This window comes from Aedes albopictus, chromosome 3 (assembly GCF_035046485.1).
Source record: "Aedes albopictus strain Foshan chromosome 3, AalbF5, whole genome shotgun sequence".
NCBI lineage: Eukaryota > Metazoa > Arthropoda > Insecta > Diptera > Culicidae > Aedes > Aedes albopictus.
Genome location: NC_085138.1, coordinates 7,503,739 through 7,524,455, shown reverse-complemented (window position 1 = coordinate 7,524,455; position 20,717 = coordinate 7,503,739). Strand labels below are relative to the sequence as shown.

At 45.8% G+C, this 20,717-nt stretch overlaps 2 protein-coding genes across 6 annotated transcripts in view; one reads left to right on the top strand and one right to left on the bottom strand.

Annotated features, from left to right (window-relative positions):
* LOC109621532 (mucin-2) overlaps positions 1 to 20,717 on the top strand; it is a 78,963-nt gene that overhangs the window by 32,099 nt on the left and 26,147 nt on the right. The window lies entirely within an intron of this gene.
* On the bottom strand, positions 6 to 15,307 carry LOC134284316 (uncharacterized). The gene is made up of 2 exons (XM_062843129.1): positions 12,275 to 15,307; positions 6 to 12,215 (listed from the first exon to the last, which is right to left on the bottom strand). Exon 2 carries the CDS (start codon positions 12,141 to 12,143, stop codon positions 6,144 to 6,146), a length of 6,000 nt encoding a protein of 1,999 aa, XP_062699113.1. The 5' UTR covers positions 12,144 to 12,215; positions 12,275 to 15,307; the 3' UTR covers positions 6 to 6,143.

Sequence of the window (20,717 nt, the reverse complement as noted above, 5' to 3'; positions counted from 1 at the left end):
TTTTGTTTATCCTTCATAAAGTATTTCAAACGTTTGTCGTTTACAAATGTAGATTTATCAGTCCCATCAAGAACACGAGTAACAACCAAAATTTAAACCTAGCCAAACACAGGAAAAGCAAGGTTCAATGACCTTTCGCGTCCAATCTCCGATGTGCAGTGACCTAAACGCGTTAATACGTAGCTGCGGATTTGCGTACATGCTTATACGTTCATTATCTGCTGCTTCTGCTTACCCAGCTGCGGTGGGGCTACTACGCTACTAGTAAACAGAGAGCGTAAACTTTAACGCAAATATTGTGCACTTATTACGGAATCCTAGCTAGCTAGAGGCTTGCCTCTGATCCCTCGTGCGCTCTCTCTACCGTCTATCGCTCACACTCTAATTTTGCTCTGCGTTGCTCTCCAAACACCCACCCACCGACGACCGCTGTCCGACCAGGCAGGCCGTCTGCCTGCTGATTGAGGATGGTGGTCCACCGTGACCCAGAGTCGCGTGCTTTCCCGCATTCTGCACTGGATACCGGACGGTGACGGACGGACGGACGACGACGTACGGGATAGAGATGACGATGGGTCCTCGCACCTACGAAACTGCTCGATTCTCGCTGCTGTCGACGTCGTTGTCGTCGCATTCGGAAACGCGCCGTGGTCCATATCAGCTCGCTGTCGGTCGTCGTCGTCGCCGGCGTCGCCACATGAAAATGCAGCCCCGTCAACCGGTAATGTAACGATGCCGAGGTGTACGGAGCAGGAGAGAGAGTGTGAGAGGCAGAAGGCGAGTGGCGGTGGCGAGGATTTTGTTTTTCGTCAGATCCGTCATTGTCGGTTTTGTTTTGCTCCGGATTTCCCGCTAGATGCGGCCGTGTCCGATCGTCGCCACTTCGATATCACAGACTACGTTTGCTGCGAGCTTGTGGCCAGTGTTGGTAAAAACTCAAAATCTCAAAACTCATGGATGAGTTTTTTCACGCGCGATTCTTGACTCGCCAAACTCACTGCCCTAAAAATCAAGCATGATTTGACTCATGATTTTACTCATTGCTTTATTTCTCGGTTTGCTTATTATTTGCAACGAAGTGATGACGGTTGAATGACAGAAAGAGGCCATATCTTGCATGTAAAAACATTAAATGTCGTTTAAATTGATTTGGATTCGTTTTACAAGTGAACGAGTTTTCGGCGCTTGACTCGCGACAGCGAGATTTTGCATGAAAATCTCGCGCGTGAGAAAATGATTCAGAATCGCATGCGATTTTGCTCACGCAGGAGCGGTTCATGAGTGAGACTTGAGTGTGATTTTACCAACACTGCTTGTGGCTAGTGGCGGGATAACTGAGCAACTGTTGGAAGCGATAGTCATATACTATTTTGGCTCTGTTCTTGATGCACTGCTATTTTTGTCCTCGCAACGGGGTTGTAAGAGAGTCCTTACGGTGGGAGAGAGGCAGGCGAGATAGATTGAGTCAGCTGATACTGCCTGATCGGATAAGCATTGAAATTTGTGTAATTTTGTAATTATTGTAATTAGTTGCGCCCTTGTACTAATAGGACGTCTATTCCACAAGAGTCTCTCTTTTCTTATTTAACAATAATTCTGTTTGAAACAACCAGCGTAATGTTAAGGACATATCAAATTTCGTATGCTCTTTATATACCTACTGGATATCAATTCTTCTTTCATACCAATCCGTTTCGCCAGAAAACCATGTTAAGGCATAATCTGAGACGGACTTGGTGGATCCTTCTGATTTGCATGCAGAAGGTTCTGGATTCAATCCGAGGCCGGTCCCGTTACTTCTACTTTGTATTTTTCTTTCTTCAATGTACAATAGAATGTCGGGGGTCGGGAAAATGGAAAATACCTACGATCAGATTGAAGCTTTTTAGGTCCCATTTGAAGTCTCCAACAACTGTTCAAAATTTTGGGCACGATCGGTTATGTCTACGTCTTGAGCATTGCGTTTGAAGTTTGCATGGCATTTTATATGAGAAAACATACTTTTTCGCATTGTTCTCATGAAAGGCTTTTCCTAAAACCATGTAACCAAAGTATGAGGAAAGGGACGGGCCAGAGCATGTACCCAGGACCTTCTGCATACGAATCAGAAGCGGTAGCTGCTATACCACCAAGCCCGTCTATTTGATGGATCATATAAAAATGTACGAGGAGCTGTTGATATTCCGGAAGGTGGAAGCGTAGAAGATCAATGGAGCGTCATCAAGAACGCATTCATTCGACAATAATTCGAGTGAGCTACGCACCCAGAGAAAGCAGTGGTGGATCATTGATGACACCTAATACCTGGTTTACATGGTGCAATTGACTTGACTCAAGTCAATGGAAAGTGCCCTAATAGAAAAATATGATACAACGTGCTTAACAACCTTTTCGGGCTATCATCTTCATGATACAAGGAATACTACAATCATTCACCCTATCAGCAGTGTATAATACATTTTTATTAGGGTGCTCAATGAATGCGAATTGAACGTGTAAACACCACCTTTCATTTCACTTGAGCAACTGACTTGACTTGAACGAAAGTTGAACATGTTGAACTTTTACATTCAAGTCAAACGCAATTATCTCATTTGCCCTGGCTAAACCCGCGATTCACACATACATACATTTATTTGTTCAACATCACATTTGAGACAAGCCATAACAATAGTACGCCACAATACTCGGTTTGTGGCTCCATCCTCGGTCGCGCTCAATGCTCGCCAGGTCACATTCCACCTGGTCCGCCCATCGTGCTCTCTGCGCTGCACGCCTTCTTGTGCCAACCGGATCAGTTGCAAACACCAGCTTTGCAGGGTTGTTGGCCGGCATTCTTGCAACATGCCCTGCCCACCGTATCCTTCCGGCTTTGGCCACCTTCTGGATGCTGGATTCGCCGTAAAGTGCAGCGAGCTCGTGGTTCATCCTTCTCCGCCTGCACACCACCGTAGATCGTCCTTAGCACGCGTCGCTCGAAAACTCCGAGTACTTGCAGGTCCTCCTCGAGCATGGTCCATGTCTCGTGCCCGTAGAGGATCACCGGTCTTATTAGCGTTTTGTACATGGTGCATTTGGTGCGTGGGTGAATCTTTTTCGACCGCAGTTTTTTGTGGAGCCCGTAGTAGGCCCGACTTCCGCTGAAGATGCGCCTCCGAATTTCACGGCTCACGTTGTTGTTAGCCGTCAGTAAGGATCCGAGGTAGACGAATTCGTCCACCACCCCGTCTATCGTAACATTACTACCCAGACGGATCCGGTCGTGTTCGGTTCCGCCTACCAGAATGTACTTTGGTTTTAAGGACCACCAGTCCGACCTTTGCTGCTTCGCGTTTCAGGCGGGTGTACCGCTCTGCCATCGTTCCAAATGTTCTGGCAATAATGTCCATGTCGTCCACAAAGCACACAACACAAATTGTCCGGATTTTGTGAAAATCGTTCCCCGGCTCGTCGCATCACACCTTCCAGATCGATGTTGAAGAGTAGGCATGAGAGTCCTTCACCTTGTCGCAGTCTCCGGCGAGATTCGAATGAACTGCATAGTTCACCCGAAACCCTTACGCAGTTTTGAACACCGTCCATCGTTGCTTTAATCAGTCTAGTCAGCTTCCCAGGAAAGCCGTTTTCGTCCATGATTCTCCATAGCTCTGCGCGGCCGATACTGTCGTATGCCGCTTTGAAGTCGATGAACAGGTGATGCGTTGGGACCTGGTATTCACGGCATTTCTGGAGGATTTGCCGTACGGTAAAGATCTGGTCCGTTGTCGACCGGCCGTCGATGAAGCCGGCTTGATAACTTCCCACGAACTCATTCGTTTTAGGTGACAGACGACGGAAGAGGATCTGGGATAGCACTTTGTAGGCAGCATTCAAAATAGTGATCGCCCTGAAGTTCTCACATTCCAAATGGTCGCCTTTCTTGTGAATGGGGCAGATAACCCCGTCCTTCCACTCCTCCGGTAGCTGTTCGGTTTCCCAGATCCTGACTATCAGCTGATGCAGACAGGTGGCCAACTTTTCTGGGCCTATCTTGATGAGTTCAGCTGCGATACCATCCCAGCTGCTTTGTTGGTTTTGAGCTGGTGAATGGCATCCTTAACTTCCCTCAGCGTGGGAGTTGGTTCATTTCCGTCTTCCGCTGCACTGGCGTCGTCGTTTCATCCGTTGCCGTGGGCTCCCGTGCCTACGTTCTAAACGCCGTTCAGGTGCTGATTGAAGTGTTGCTTCCACCTTTCGATCACCTCACGTTCGTCCGTCAAGAGGCCTCCGTCTTTATCCCTGCACATTTCGGCTCGCGGCACGAAGCCGTTGCGGGATGCGTTGAGCTTCTGATAGAACTTTCGTGTTTCTTGGGAACGGCACAGCAGTCCTATTTCTTCACACTCCGCTTCTCTCGATCAAGGTTGTGGAGGCGTGGATACGGTTCAGGAAATTGGAGCTGGCCCACCACAAGACTGATGTGACGGTTGCTAACAATGCTAACAACCGGAAGTCGGAGCAGCAGACGGAGATTAGTGTAGGAGAGTGCACTATCCTGTCAAAGCGCTCCGTCAAACATTTGGACGTGATGATCGACGATAAGCTTACCTTCAGTAGCCACGTCGATTATGCCTGTAAAAGAGCCTCCACAGCTATTGCGGCACTGTCCCGGATGATGTCCAATAGCTCTGCGGTGTACGCCAGTAAGCGCAAGCTTCTGGCTAGTGTTGCTACGTTCATACTTAGGTATGGCGGCCCGGCGTGGGGCATCGCGCTAAGTACTGAATGCTACCGACGGAAGCTGGAAAGAACTTACAGGCTTATGGGGCTGTCCATAAACCACGTGGTCATTTTTTGGGACTTTTCAAACCCCCCCCACCCCCCCCCCCCCCCCCCCGTGGTCATTTGTTCAAACAATTTTTTTTATTTGTCCATACAAAATGGTCATTGGCCGAAAGGGATGAGATTAGCTGGAATGCCGTTTCAACGGCTATCACCCATATCGTCTGGGAGCTACAGAGGAGGTGGCGCGTGGACTCGGAGAATGGCTAGTCCAGATGCAATACAAGAGGTGGTCCAGGGGTTCGAAGTCGGCTTCGTAGGTCATACCGGTGCCCTGCTATCGAGATCGACCCTTACAGCGATTAAGTGGCCTCAGAGAGGAAGTCCCGGTAGCGATGCTGTCGTGGCGTCGGTCTACTGGGTTGGATCCGAGCCCGCGGTTGGAAAGGGGTCCCCGGCAAGGGTCGGGGCAGGTGGAGACCCTGCTGTCAGCAACCTTCTGGTGCAGCTGATAGGGCCTGGAGGGTAGTGATATCCTTGTCTTCAGCAGGCCAGATCGGGTTGCACGTGGGCATCAGTTCTTGATGTCTGAAAAGCAGTTGGGCGCGGGCGGGGACAAAGGGAGTGGCGAGGATCACTCGGGAAACTGGCTAAGCGCCAGCATGTTACCGTGATGGACTCTCCAGAGCGAGTCATCGATGTTCGTTGCTGCTAGGCTACGCAGCTAACCTTGAGGGTGCGATGTGCACAAGCCCCTCTCTGAAGCAATACCTTCTTGATGGTTCCGGAGAGACGAAGGGTTTGGCGACTGTTGGGGAATATTGAGATGGGACGCTGAATCTCGTTAGCATTAGCTACAAGCTAAAACATAAATTTTATTAATGAGTGGGGTTTAAACTATGGGTAAAGTGCTCACTTACAATTTCAGTGCGTACATCAAAATCAAACCGTATTCCCAACAATGTCGCTGTCTTCGCCTATACGAACTATGGATGAATAATTGAGTTAACTATTGCAAAAGAATTTAGGACGGAAGGGGTATAATTCTTACTTATAGAATTGGCTGGACAACTATAAATTCTCAAAAAACACTCCTATGTACCCAAAGTTGAAGGTTAGATTTCAGAAGGTGATATGTGGTAGCTATTGACCTGAAATTCAAGAAATCTATCTTAATTCTATCTATGCACCTAACTAACACCTGTGTCAAGCACACCTGCCACTATTCCAGAGCACATATCAAAATTATCAGCAAATATCAAATACAAATTCAGCAATTTTCATCGAATATAAATTCTGTACGAAGCACTAGAAATCACCACGTCATCGCATCGATTCATCTAGGTACTGTTTGCCTAAATCTCCACCTGACGTTCCTGATGTCATTCTTCGGATCTGTCAAGGATTCGCTCATTCCGATTTCGCCCTGACTGGGTTGCCAGTTTCGCAACATCCTCCTCCCTGGTGGAACCTATGATGTCCTTGGTTCCAGCATCCTTGAATACCTCCAGAACCGCCAATTTTGAAATGGGTTTCCTAGCAGGTGCACTTCCAGCAGTCTGCACAATAGCTTGGCGTACTCGTCCATCCTTGGCTGTTAATACCTCTAGTACCCGTCCACGTATCCATCCGTTGCGCTTGGTGTCATCAATTATCAGGACCAGGTCCCCGGGTTGGACAGGTTTCACATCGCCAAACCATTTCGTGCGTTTTGTTAGAGTTGGGAGATATTCCCTAGTCCAGCGTCTCCAAAAGATGTCCAGATATTTCTGAATGGCTGTCCACGAACCTTTCAAAAGAGATACTTCGTTGTCTGTCTGCACAATTGGTAAACGAACCCCCGAAGAACTGCCCAACAAAAAATGATTCGGGGTTAAGGCCTCTTGCTCGATCGAGTCCAGAGGCAGGTATGTGAGTGGTCTGCAGTTGACGATACCTTCTGCTTCCGCCAAAAAAGTCAGTAAAGACTCGTCGTCCAATTTCTGGCTACCGTCTTGGAGTGTGGCCAGAGCCACCTTAATCGATCTCACCAGCCTCTCCCAGGCTCCCCCCATGTGTGGAGTGCCTGGGGGAATAAACTTCCATGAGGTTTGGGTGCTGGTGAATTCCGCAGCAAGTCCTTTGTTGATCTGCTCCCTCAGAAGACGGTCGGCGCCATGGAAACAAGTAGCGTTGTCGCTGTAGATTTCGGCGGGACTTCCCCGGCGAGAGATGAACCTGCGTACCCCTTTGATACATGATTCGGTTGAAAGCGTGTGGATAACTTCCACATGAACGGCCCGTATTGTCAGGCATGTGAATATAGCCACCCAACGCTTGACATGACTTCTGTTGACCTTCACCAACAGGGGTCCAAAGTAGTCGAGACCACAGTAAGTGAAAGGACGAACGTAAGAGGATAGCCTAGCACTTGGAAGGGGAGCCATTCGCGGTATTGATGGCTGCGCATTGCGTATCTTACACATCTGACATTCCTTCGACACTCGTCGTACTTGTGTCCGTAGATGCGCTATGTAATAGCGTTGCCGTGCTTCATTGACGACAGCTTCATTGTTGGCGTGCAACAACTTGCAATGAAGATCCTTCAGAAGCAACATGGTCAAGCGATGTCGCTTCGGCAAGATGACAGGGAATTTCATTTCAGCAGGGATACGTTGAGCTGCACTAATCCTGCTGTCCATCCGCAAAACTCCCTCTGTGTCTAGTATCGGCGATATTTTGTAGAGAGCGCTTGTCTTTTCCAATGGTTGGCGCTTCTGCACTGGTAGGCGTTGGTTCTTGGTCAGAATAACTAGTTCGTCCGCGTACGAATCCCATTGCACAGCTCGAAATAAGCATTCCTCAGCTTTCTGCAACTCCAACTGCGTCAGGTGATCGATTTTCCGCTCTTGACCAGTATTTGACGTTCGACAATTGTTCACGAATCGGCAAACATAGGCCATCACACGCAACATCCTTTTCCATGAAGAGAACCTTTCGACGTCCAGCAATTGCTCTGGTATTTCTAGATTGCGATGAGCATAGCAGACGCGTATATCGTCCGTCACCTTATCGTAGGTTTTCCTCGGTGGCCATTGGAGTTCAGAGTGACGAAGAAATTCAGGTCCGCTGTACCAAATACTGTTCTTGTCGAAGTACGGTCCTGATCCCCACTTGGTTGCTTCGTCGGCCGGGTTTAGCTTGGATGACACCCAGCGCCATTCCTCGCGGTTAGATTTTTCCAAAATTTCGCCCACTCGGAAAGCAACAAAAGGACGATACTTCCGGGGATCCGCGTTAATCCAACTCATTGCGACCTCGGAGTCACTCCAGAAGAATTGTTTCCGAACTGGAAGAGAATGTCCATCGACCACGAATTTGGCTAGCCGTACTCCGAGTACGCAAGCCATGAGTTCCAGACGGGGAATGGTTGTTGGTTTGACGGGAGCTACCTTGGTCTTCGCTGCTACGAATGCCACCTCTGCTGGTCCGTAGGGATTCGCTATCCGGAAATACGAAACACACGAATACGCTATTTCGCTTGCGTCCACGAACGTGTGGATGTCCAGAGTTGTAAGATCACCCATGGAGAAGTAGCATCTCGGTATGTTCACTTGGTTGAATATGTCCAGCATCTCTAGCCAGTGCTTCCATCGCTCGAACGTTCCATCGCAAATCTGCTCATCCCAACCAATTCCTTCGCGCCAGGTGTCTTGTAGCAGAACTTTCCCGAATATCAGGTATGGCGCCAAAAACCCTTGAGGATCGAAAAACGACATGACGCACCGCGCCAGTTGCCGTTTAGTCGGTTTGGTGTCAAGCATTCGCAGGTGGGTTATATCGTCGGGCAAAAAAGTGCTGAATCGGAATTCGTCATCTTGTGTATCCCACATAATTCCAAGGACCCGTTCCGACTGTTTATCGGTACCGGAGGTAAGATCGATGACGGTTTGTTTCTTGACCTCTCCAAGTTGTTCCAAGACGACTCGTTGGTTACTGCACCAATTTCTGATCTCGAATCCACCATGTTGATGGATCTCTTTTACCCGTGACGCGACATGAGCAGCTTCTTCAGTAGTAGCAAAGCTGTCAAGGTAGTCATCCACGTAGTGGTTGTGGATGATTCCTTCAACTGCCCTGGGATATTCCTGTGTGAATCGGTTGGCATTCGTATTCTTCACGAATTGCGCTGTAGCGGGGGAGCAAGTTGATCCGAAAGTGGCCACATCCATCAGGTACGTTTCCAGCGGCGCCGTTGGGTCGGCTCGATACACAAACCGTTGAGAATGTCGATCTTCTGGCCGAATTCGTACCTGATGGAACATTTCCTTGATGTCGGCGCTTACGGCGACTGGATACTGCCGGAAACGGAAAAGTACCGCAGGAAGAAGTGTCATCTGATCGGGCCCTTTCAGTAGCATACTGTTCAAAGAAACACCATCAACCTTTGCAGAGGCGTCCCAGATGAGCCGCACCTTTCCGGGTTTTCTAGGGTTGGTTACGGCTCCAAGTGGCAAATACCACACGCGACGAAGGTCAACGTTGTTCAGCTCCTGGGGTGACGCGCGATGTGCGTAGCCTTTTTGTTCGTACTCGTGGATCTGCTTCCGAACATTTTCGTTGAGTATTGGATCTTTGGCCAACCTGCGCTCCAGACATTCGAACCGCTTGACAGCCATAGGGTAGCTGTCAGGAAATTCAAAATCGTCGTATTTCCATAACAGACCCGATTCGTATCGATTATTGGAATAGTGGGTAGTTTGTTCGAGGATCCGTAAGGCGCGCTCATCTTCCGCAGTTACTCCGGCGCCGGTCGGTTGTATTCCAGCTTCTTCAAGTGAAAAATACGCTTTTAATGTTTTGTCAAGGGAATCGCCATCTGAACACTCGCAGACGTGGTAGTTGACGGACAGCTGTCCTTCGTCCCGATGACCTCCGTATACGCACCATCCAAGCCTTGTTTTCACGGCAACTGGGCCACCCACGTTGCCTTCTCTTACCTTGAGTGGGACTGCCAGTTTAAGGTTGTCAACTCCAATTAGCAACTGAGGTGTAACACTGTGATACCCCTGAATGGGCAGACCTCGCAGATTCCCGAACCTCTCGGCTAGCTTCTCGATCGGCAAACTTTGCCTGGGCAAGTCGAGGGAGTCCACGGTTCCAACATCGGTCATAATATACCTCGGTGCTCGTTGATTGGTGCCCGAAATCTCTATCGTAATCCGCTGCGAATCATTCTCTTCCCTCGTCACGTTACCAGTCCATTTAAGGCACAACGGATGCCGGTAGCCAGTCACCTTCAGCGTCGCTGCTAACTGCCGTTCGATCATCGAAATATTGGACCCTTCATCCAGAAATGCGTACGTAGCTACTTTGTTCGTTCCGCTGTACAAAACGACAGGAATTATACGGAACAACAAGGATGGAAGGTGTCGGTTATGGAAGTGATGGTCCAGTGGTGCCGGTACGTTGGAAGTCGTTGTATCTTTTGGGGTGGAATGTAGGAGGGGATGGTGACGAGTTAGGCAACCGTTCACCCCACATCTATTGGTGATACGACACGATCGTCTGGCATGGTTGTACAAGCAAGTTCGGCATAATCCGAGACTTTGAACCCTCTTCCAACGTTCGTCGATTGCTAGTGCCTTGAATGTCGTACAATCCCTCACACGATGTCCGATCTTCTTGCAAATCGCACACTCGAAGCTGTTGCTGGAATCTATGGGCCGGTTGCTGTAACTTTTCGCTAACGTGTTACTGTTTCCCCCGGCATCGGAATGAAGAAGAGTTCGGTCGGGTGTCCTTCCCTTTTCACGCTTTGCGAACCTTTCGCTCTCACTTCCTCCGTATGACGATACGCTGCATGCATCGGCGACGACTTCCTCCATATACTCGCCGAACGTTTGGAGATTCACCAGCGGTCGATTCCTCCGGTACGTCGCCCATCTCATTTTATACTCCGCCGGCAGCTTTTCAACCAGATCCTTCAGTAAGGTCGGGTTGCCGAGGTGATCCAAAAGGTTCGCCGCTGTGATATGATCACACAAGGTTTGAATTTTCGTACCGAACTCGATGATGGTGTCCAGCTTGTCCGCTTTGGGACTTGGTGTGCTCCTGACCCTCTCAATCAGCGACTCAATCAGCAGCTCGGACCGCCCATAGCGCATACGAAGCGACTCAATGACGTGGGGTACAGATGCGGGGAGAATCAGGCGGCTTCTTGTAGCCTCCCAGGCTGCACCCTTCAGACAGCGCTGCAAGCGAATCATATTCTCGCCGTCACTATAGCCGCACGCTTCGGTCGTATACGTGTATTGGCTGATGAATACAGGCCAATCCGCGGGGTTTCCGGAGAAGCTTGGTAGATCTCGGGGAAGAATTTGACGAGCGGCAAGCTGTTGAGGCGTGGGACCGACTGCTACTGGGAATATGGCGGGTTCAGGCCGCATCTGAAGAACGGCTGGATGGTCAACACTCCCAATAGGTGCCCCATCAGGTACCGTGTCATTTGGGCTTCTTGGTCGCTGGATTCCGGTGGCAAATGACGCGTTACCAACGGCTGGAACGTTGCTTCTCCGAAAGATGCCTTGGCGTAACCCAAATACGCCATCTGTAGTTGGCCTTTGGCCGGCTTGGACATCTTCTCCCGATCCGTCAGTTGCTGAATGCGACATCAGCTTGTGTAGCTTCTCGGTGTCATCCTGCCTTTCCCCAGTCGGCTTTGGGGTTGATGATGCAGGACGCTCATCCGCATTCTCGACGGCCTTCATTTTCGGGTATGCTCCTTTGCTGCCACAAATATCCGGCATCGATGGCTGCTGCTGGTTTTTCTGCTTTTCTGCTAAGTACAGCGTCTTGTACTGCTCGAGCATTTGTTGTAGATACTCTACTTCATCGGATTTTGATGGTTTGCCCTTTCCTGGGTGATCGATTCCTGTCGATCTGCCGACGTCCACTGGCTTCGCTGCAGCTGGAAATGTGGGGTTGAACTTCACTTGATCCTTCTCGGGATCCGTTTTCTTCATCACCCCACCGACCGCGCCTTCTAGCTCTCTGTCGTCGTCGGCGGCAACTTGATTGCCGTCCCCCATCGGAACGTTAAGTTTTTCTACCCAATCACGTACCTGTTTATCAGACTTCCCTTTGCTGATTCGGCTCCGCACGCTCACAGAATCATCTGCTATGGATGCCTCCAAGGCCTCATACTTCTTCCTGGTAAACTCCGCTTCTATTTCTAGTGCGGCCTTCTTTTTCTGGATGGCTTGCTCCTCCTCGAGCCGCTGTAACTGCATCTGCAGCCTGGCTCGACGGCTAGCGGTGGTTGAGGCTGATCCCAGGCTTTCTACGTGGCTGGTGGTTTCATCAACATCGCCTCTGGCTGAATGATCGCCCGCTCGGCTCATGATGAAATTCTTGTAGGAATTGTTGGGGAATATTGAGATGGGACGCTGAATCTCGTTAGCATTAGCTACAAGCTAAAACATAAATTTTATTAATGAGTGGGGTTTAAACTATGGGTAAAGTGCTCACTTACAATTTCAGTGCGTACATCAAAATCAAACCGTATTCCCAACAATGTCGCTGTCTTCGCCTATACGAACTATGGATGAATAATTGAGTTAACTATTGCAAAAGAATTTAGGACGGAAGGGGTATAATTCTTACTTATAGAATTGGCTGGACAACTATAAATTCTCAAAAAACACTCCTATGTACCCAAAGTTGAAGGTTAGATTTCAGAAGGTGATATGTGGTAGCTATTGACCTGAAATTCAAGAAATCTATCTTAATTCTATCTATGCACCTAACTAACACCTGTGTCAAGCACACCTGCCACTATTCCAGAGCACATATCAAAATTATCAGCAAATATCAAATACAAATTCAGCAATTTTCATCGAATATAAATTCTGTACGAAGCACTAGAAATCACCACGTCATCGCATCGATTCATCTAGGTACTGTTTGCCTAAATCTCCACCTGACGTTCCTGATGTCATTCTTCGGATCTGTCAAGGATTCGCTCATTCCGATTTCGCCCTGACTGGGTTGCCAGTTTCGCAACAGCGACCATAGGAATGTGTTTTAGTGGGTCGAGGAGAGAGTAGTCCTGGCTTATACTTGTGTTGTAGAAGACGGCCTTAGCCCCACACTACCCTACTATTAAGGTGTCTGTTGAGCAGATTTTCCCCCCTATGGTTTAAAAGAAAAAAAAACACTCCGCTTCTTCCAGGCGGCGCTTTTTCTCCCGAAAGAGGCGGGTCTGCTGTTTCCGCTTCTGTTTAAAACGTTCCACGTTCTGTCGAGTCCCTTGCTGCAGCATTACCGCTCTCGCTGCGTTCTTCTCCAAAACCGTTCTGCACTCTTAGACGAACCATTCATTTCCGTCGATTCCGTTCCACATACCCGACGGTGCTCTCGGCTGCGTCGTTGATGGCTGCTTTCACTGTACTCCAGCAGTCCTCTAGAGGGGCCTCATCGAGCTCGCCTTCGTCTGGCAACGCGGCCTCAAGATTCTGCGCATATGCTGAGGCGACATCCGGTTGTTTCAGTCGCTCTAGGTTGTACCGTGGCGGTCGCCGGTACCGTACATTGTTGATGACGGAGAGTTTTGGGCGCAGTTTTACCACGATAGGTCCTGACGTCGATAATGTCGGAGAAGTGCCGTCCGTCAATCACAACTGGTCGATTTGAGATTCCGTCTGCTGTGGTGATCTCCAGATGTAACGATAAGGGAGGCAGTGTTGGAAAAAGGTGCTACGTATGGCCATATTTTTGGAGGCGGCGATTCATTTGAGTTGAATTCAAGTCATCATTCAGCGAGATGAATTCAATTCAGTTTGCTTGCGCACCGCATGAGTTGAACAACACTTGCTTCAACGGAGATGCATTAAAAGTATGCAAGTGGACACCCAAGTCATTTGCTCAGTCTAAACATATCATTCCATTGGATTGAACATCTTTGAGAAGTTTGCAAGTCAGATGCTCGTTCGAATTGAACCTTCTATACCAGGCATAATAGAAAATAGGATAGATTGATTTCAGAAAACTGTATTGCGTTTGTATTACAGCTATGCACTAACATATGGTTCATTTCTGGTTAGTTTCCTTTTTATTCAGCGTTGACTGCTTTAACTCGACTATTATACTAATGAGTAGGCAGTGGTTTGAGTAACGTCTTTATACAGTAGCGGTTGTAATAAGAAAAAAAAAGAAAAAGTAATTGTCACTTCTGCTGCAGTGGTTGCTGTGATCGTGACCATCGACTTCCGGTTGCTGTGATCAACACCGCTTCTCAACCGAAGAGATTCAGCTTTTTCCGACGATGTAGCAATGGTCCGACAGACAGCCCTTTCGTAAATATGTCAGCAACTTGCTCTTTGGTGGACATATAAACTGGCAGTATAGTTTTGTTCTGGATGCATTCTCGAATAAAGTGACATCTGATATCCACATGCTTCATTCTTCGACGATCTCGTGGCTCCTCAGCAATCCTTATGCATGACTGGTTGTCTTTAAATATTTGTGAAGGTTCTGCAATATTGACTCCAAATTCTTGTAATACATTCCGTAGCCAATTTGCTTCACAAGCTGCATGACTTAATGAAACATATTCTGCCTCTGTTGATGAGAGCGCCACGGTGTTCTGTTTCCTGGTTCATGAAACGTTCCATAGATTTGGAAGGTGAAACCTGAGACGGATCGTCTGTCCACGCCATCATTGCCCCAATCTGCGTCTGCATATCCTATTGATGGACAGGAGTCTGTTGCACGGGAATACACTAATCTAACATCTCTTGTGCCTTTAAGCGAAGACGGCTATTAGCCGTCTTCGCTTTAAGGTATCGCAAAATCCTCTTCAGGTGATTCCAATGTTCGTCCGTTCGTGCTGAGTGATATGGGCTTAACGTGTTGACTGCCGCCGCTATGTCTGGTCTTGTTGATAGCATTAGATACGACAGGCATTCAATAGGAGGCAATCAGTGAAGTACTAGATTGAAAGTAGTGAGCTGGATTTTTGTATGGTGAGATGTTCAATGGGGCACGTTCGGTGTAGTACTAGATTTGTAGTAATGAGCTGAATTTTGGTATGGTGAGAAGGTCAATTCTCCGTTTCTGCAATGAAATGGTGCAAAAAGCGTGGGTATTATGATTCCTTGCCTAATTTGATACTGTTTGAGCAAAACTTTGGATAACTATGTTGTTTATGTTGCAAGAAATGGAGAAAACAACAACACTGTTGCCCAAAGTTTTGCTCAAACAGCATAAAATTAGGCAAGAAAACATAATACCCACGCTTTTTGCACCATTTCACTGCAAAAACGGAGAATTGACCTTCTCACCATACTAAAATTCAGCTCATTACTACAAGTCTAGTACTTCACCGATCTGTCCTATTCTCCATTTTTGCAATGAATAGGAGGCAATCAGTGAAGTACTAGATTGAAAGTAGTGAGCTGGATTTTTGTATGGTGAGATGATCAATTCTCCATTTCTGCAATAAAATGGTGCAAACAGCGTGGGTATTATGATTTCTTAACTAATTTGATGCTGTTTGAGCAAAAGTTTGGGTAACTGTGTTGTTGAACTTGCATAAAATAAATAATACAACAACAAAGTTACCCAAACTTTTGCTCAAACAGCATCAAATTAGCCAAGAAATCATATAACCCACGCTGTTTGCACCAATAGGAGGCAATCAGTGAAGTACTAGATTGAAAGTAGTGAGCTGAATTTTTGTATGGTGAGATGATCAATTCTCCATTTTTGCAATGAAATGGTGCAAACAGCGTAGGTTATATGATTTATTGGCTAATTTGATGCTATTTGAGCAAAATTTTGAATAACTGTGTTGTTGTATTATTTTTTCCTGCAACTTCAGCAACACAGTTATCCAAACTTTTGCTCAAACAGCATCAAATTAGTCAATAAATCATATAACCTACGCTGTTTGTACGATTTCATTGCAGAAATGGAGAATTGATCATCTCACCATACAAAAATCCAGCTCACTACTTTCAATCTAGTACTTCACTAATTGCCTCCTATTGGTACAAACAGCGTGGGTTATATGATTTCTTGGCTAATTTGATGCTGTTTGAGCAAAAGTTTGGGTAACTTTGTTGTTGTTTTATTTATTTAATGCAAGAGCATCAACACAGTTACCCAAACTTTTGCTCAAACAGCATCAAATTAGTCAAGAAATCCCACGCTGTTTGCACCAATGGGGCACGTTCGGTGTAGTAGTAGATTTGTAGTAATGAGCTGAATTTTAGTATGGTGAGAAGGTCAATTCTCCGTTTCTGCAATGAAATGGTGCAAAAAGCGTGGGTATTATGATTCCTTGCCTAATTTGATGCTGTTTGAGCAAAAGTTTGGGCAACAATGTTGTTGGTTTCTCCATTTCTTGCAACATAAACAACATAGTTATCCAAAGTTTTGCTCAAACAGCATCAATTCATGTAAGGAATCATAATACCCACGCTTTTTGTACCATTTCATTGCAGATCCAGAGAACTGACCTTCTCACCATACTAAAATTCAGCTCATTACTACAAATCTAGTACTACACCGAACGTGCCCCATTCATTGCAAAAATGGAGAATGGGGCACGTTCGGTGTAGTACTAGATTTGTAGTAATGAGCTGAATTTTAGTATGGTGAGAAGGTCAGTTCTCTGGTTTTGCAATGAAATGGTACAAATAGCGTGGGTATTATGATTCCTTGCCTAATTTGATGCTGTTTGAGCAAAACTTTGGATAACTATGTTGTTTATGTTGCAAGAAATGGAGAAAACAACAACACTGTTGCCCAAAGTTTTGCTCAAACAGCATCAAATTAGGCAAGGAATTATAATACCCACGCTTTTTCCACGATTTCATTGCAGAAACGGAGAACTGACCTTCTCACCATACTAAAATTCAGCTCATTACTACAAATCTAGTACTTCACCGATTTGCCCTATTGAACATCTCACCATACAAAAATCCAGCTCACTACTTTCAATCTAGTACTTCACTGATTGCCTCCTATTAATTCCTTATACGAGTAATTATTCACTTCCTCATTTTCTCGAAGTTCAAATTGAGGTTTGTGTTCCATTGGAGTTGGTGTTGGCCGACAATCTTCCATTCCAAAGCGTTCCAGCATACCATCAATGTATTTCGGCTGGCTGATTTTCAATCGTCTCTGGTTGACATTTTGTTCAACTTTTATTCCAAGAAACTGCTTAATTTCTCCCATATCGGTCATTTAGAATTTTTCCGAAAGTTGAGTTTTGATTCATTTGACTTCTTTGATATTGTTTGTCATCAGCAAAATGTCGTCCACGTACAGCAATAACTATACAATGACATCTTCACTTCGTACAAACAGCAATCACAATTTGAGCACTTGAATCCCAAACTCAGCTCAAATGAGTTGAATGCTTCATTCCAGCTTTGTAGCGCCTGCTTGAGTCCATAAAGCGATTTCTGTAGGCGGCATACCAAATTTCGATCTCCTTCGAATCCATCGTCGTCACGCTTGATACGGAATACCCTTATGCTTTCCACGAAGTTCTTTCTTTCAGGCCTGGGTTCTAACTTACACGTTCTGTTTTTCTTCAAACTCTGCAGTTTACTTTCGATTGCTGCTTTCCATCGGTTCCAATCGTTTCTCTTCTTCAATTCAGCTATACTGCTCGGAATATCTTCTACAAAAGCTTCTGCATTCAAGGCATAGGCCGTCGACGTTTTATTACGAAAAAATAATGAAGCACTACAAATGCATATTAAAATAGAACATCTTGTAGTGGAACCTTACAAATGCGTAATAAATTAGGACATCACATATGGACATATACAACACAGAACATAAATTTTGCCCTGTTACCCTAGTGGATAACAATAAATGTTTTTGGTCCATCAGTCAATCCTGTAATCGTATTTTCTCTGGCAGGTTGCCTTTTGTTCGCAGCATAAGTTGCTTTCATAGCTTGAGTTTTGTCTAGGAATTTCTAATCCTAAGCGGGCATCCGATTCGGGTTTCATCACTAGAGTTCTATAACTTGAAGTCTGTGCCAGGGAAAGGTTTACATCTCTAGTACTTAATCACTGCCCGAAATGGCCTGAATGTTGGCAATTAAAATAGAATTGCGGGCCTCTATTCTGTCAGAGTCCTATAAATGTGCATTAATACTAGGGAAATATTTACAAGTTAAAATAGCATATTTAACACAAAAATAAAACTTGGTGGGGCTGGCTCACCAACACTTCCGGTCCGCTTTAGTGCTTTATGCATCATTGTGGCCAGGTGTTGTTCTAGTTTTTCCAACTGTATTGTAAAGCATGAGCGGTGATCCTTGGCATTCTTGTGTAAATTGGGGTACTCGGAATGTTGATCGATCACCGATTATTGCTGGCAGATGCAGTGGAAAGTTTGTCTTAATACGTATCAATCGTCTCTGACAAACGAGAAAAACTGACCTCACTGATTACCTGTCTCTGAGCCAAATTTGGTATAGAGTCTTCAGTCTTCGATTAATCGCTTCATGTTTGACGGAGGTTTTTTAATCCAATGGGTTACATAGCCGCTATCAGAATGAAGAGAGTAATGTTCCGCGTAATATATCACAAATCAAAAGAGGTACGATACATTAAGTGGAGCGGATATACTGAATTGGGTACCAGACCAAGTCCCTGCTGGGTGGCGCTAAATAGGTGAGCCTTAGACAATAGAATCGTCAATGTCGTAGGGCATAGTATGTGACTATTGTCGAAACAACACTATTTTTGGTCATTGTCCAACCAAAATCATAAGCGGCGTCCACTTACACGCATAACTATGTTAGGGTCAAGATGAGGATGAAATCATTGGTAAAATATAACACTTTTAACTTTGTGTAGTTAGTTGAATTAGAGTTAACTTTTTATTGAGCCATTTTCTGTAGGTTTATTCTGAATAACAATACATTAGCTGTCCTTTAACTGAATTATTTTACAACAGTAAACAACATTATTCCTTCTTGATAAAAGATGTATTAACAAAAGCATTTCAATGTGGACATAGATTTGCCAAACTATACATCTGATCAGATGTTTTTTCGGTATTAAATTTGGGGTGAAGAACACTTACGGAAAATAGTTCTTCAATGTCAGACAAACATCACATGAGCACAGCTATCAATGAACCAAACCTTCTCTACTGTTTTCTCATTTTGCCGCTTCCTATCCTCAATTGAACTTATCTGACACTAGTTAGGACTGTCTGTGGAAGATCCGGGTTTCTAATTCTGTGTAGGGGGCCGTCCATTAATTACGTAAGGGTTTATGGGGGGAGGGGGGGTTTGATAAATCTTACGCGCCGTACAAAAGTTTTTGGGTTCTCATACAAAAAATCTTACAAGGGGGGGGAGGGGGTGTCGGGAAATCGCAAAAATTCCCTTACGTAATTAATGGACAGCCCCTAGGACTTGTTAAAACGGGATGCCTGATATGTACTGCGGACAAATGGGCTGGAAGTACTGAGCAATCACAATTACTGTCGTACTAATAATATTAAATGCTTTTCTACTTACATCCCGAACGTCGCCAACCGGCAAAGAGGACATGACGAAAAAACGCGAGATGGCCCTAACAAAAACTAGAAAGGCGATGAAAATGGTCACCGATGCAACGATGTGGAAATAAAATAGATGAGAAATTATCGACCAAATCCAAATCTATGAACATATCGCTAATGTTCTTTATCATTCTTTCTTTTTCTCGTTTCAGCAATAAAATCGAAACCTCTCTACTATCTCTTCATTTATGCCTCTTCCCATCCTATTCCCACATATTCTTATATCCTCTACCCCATCTATTTAATGTATCTGACACTTGTTGGGACTGGTAACGCCAGCGCCTGCCTGTGGAAGATCCCGGTGTGCTAATTCGGTGTAGGACATGTTAACGGGGGAAGCTTAGTAGGTCCACATCTGCCTACAAGCAGATGGGCTGACAGTTGTCGGCCTGGGTGTGGACTGAGCAATTACAATTACTACAATTACAATATTTAACACAAAAATAAAACTTGTAATAGTTTCCACACTGCTATATGACACAAGATAATCGTTCATCCAGGTTTAAATACAGGCTGCGGTTCCACCTCCTTCTCTAGTTCAAAAGATTCTTCCAATCCTTCGTCAAAATAGATTGAGCTTATTTACTTTCCTGCTGTTCTCATCTCGGGTCACAAAAACTTTCCTTCTCCGCGGATCCCATATTCCGTAGCCACTGGGCGCGCATATCCTATAATATAGTTCTTCTCGGACCTGGGATCCAGCCGTGAATTTCATGGAAATTCCTTCTCCACGACAAAATGTTCCATTGTCGCATCGTATCACTATATTCACGCCAAAATGAGCTGTAACCTTCGCATTGTATTCTTGAAAACATTACAAAACTGCGTCCTTGCTTTTCAATAAAAACACCATGGAGAAAAGTCATCGATGAACGTAACGAAAAACCTCTTGCGGTCATAGGTTCCTGGCGTGTAGGGTCCACTAACGTCGCTATGTATCAGCTTGTTTTCCACTCAGATACACTTCGCACGGTTTTTGTTTGATTCCTGCCCAATGAGAGTATATTACAGGTGAGGGAGAAGAAGAGAAGGCTATGTATTAGTAAGCAAAGAAAAATGTAAACACAAATAGTGACGTCACTATTTGACACGCGTTCTTATGGGAGCTGGCTTTGTTTGTAGTAGTGACATGTTTTGCACCAGACACGGATCTCACGCACACGAAGTAGCTTCTTCCCCACCTCTATTAGACTCTCATTGATTCCTGCCGATAACGTCGCTTTAGTATTCACCATTCCATTCTTCCAGAGCTTTTTCAAATTTGCTTCACCCAGGTGACCATATCTTCGATGCCAGAGCTCAAGTTCAACTTCCTTGGTCAGCATCGTTTCTTGTTCCAGGTGACATTCAGAGAGTCTTCCACATTTCCGATCAGT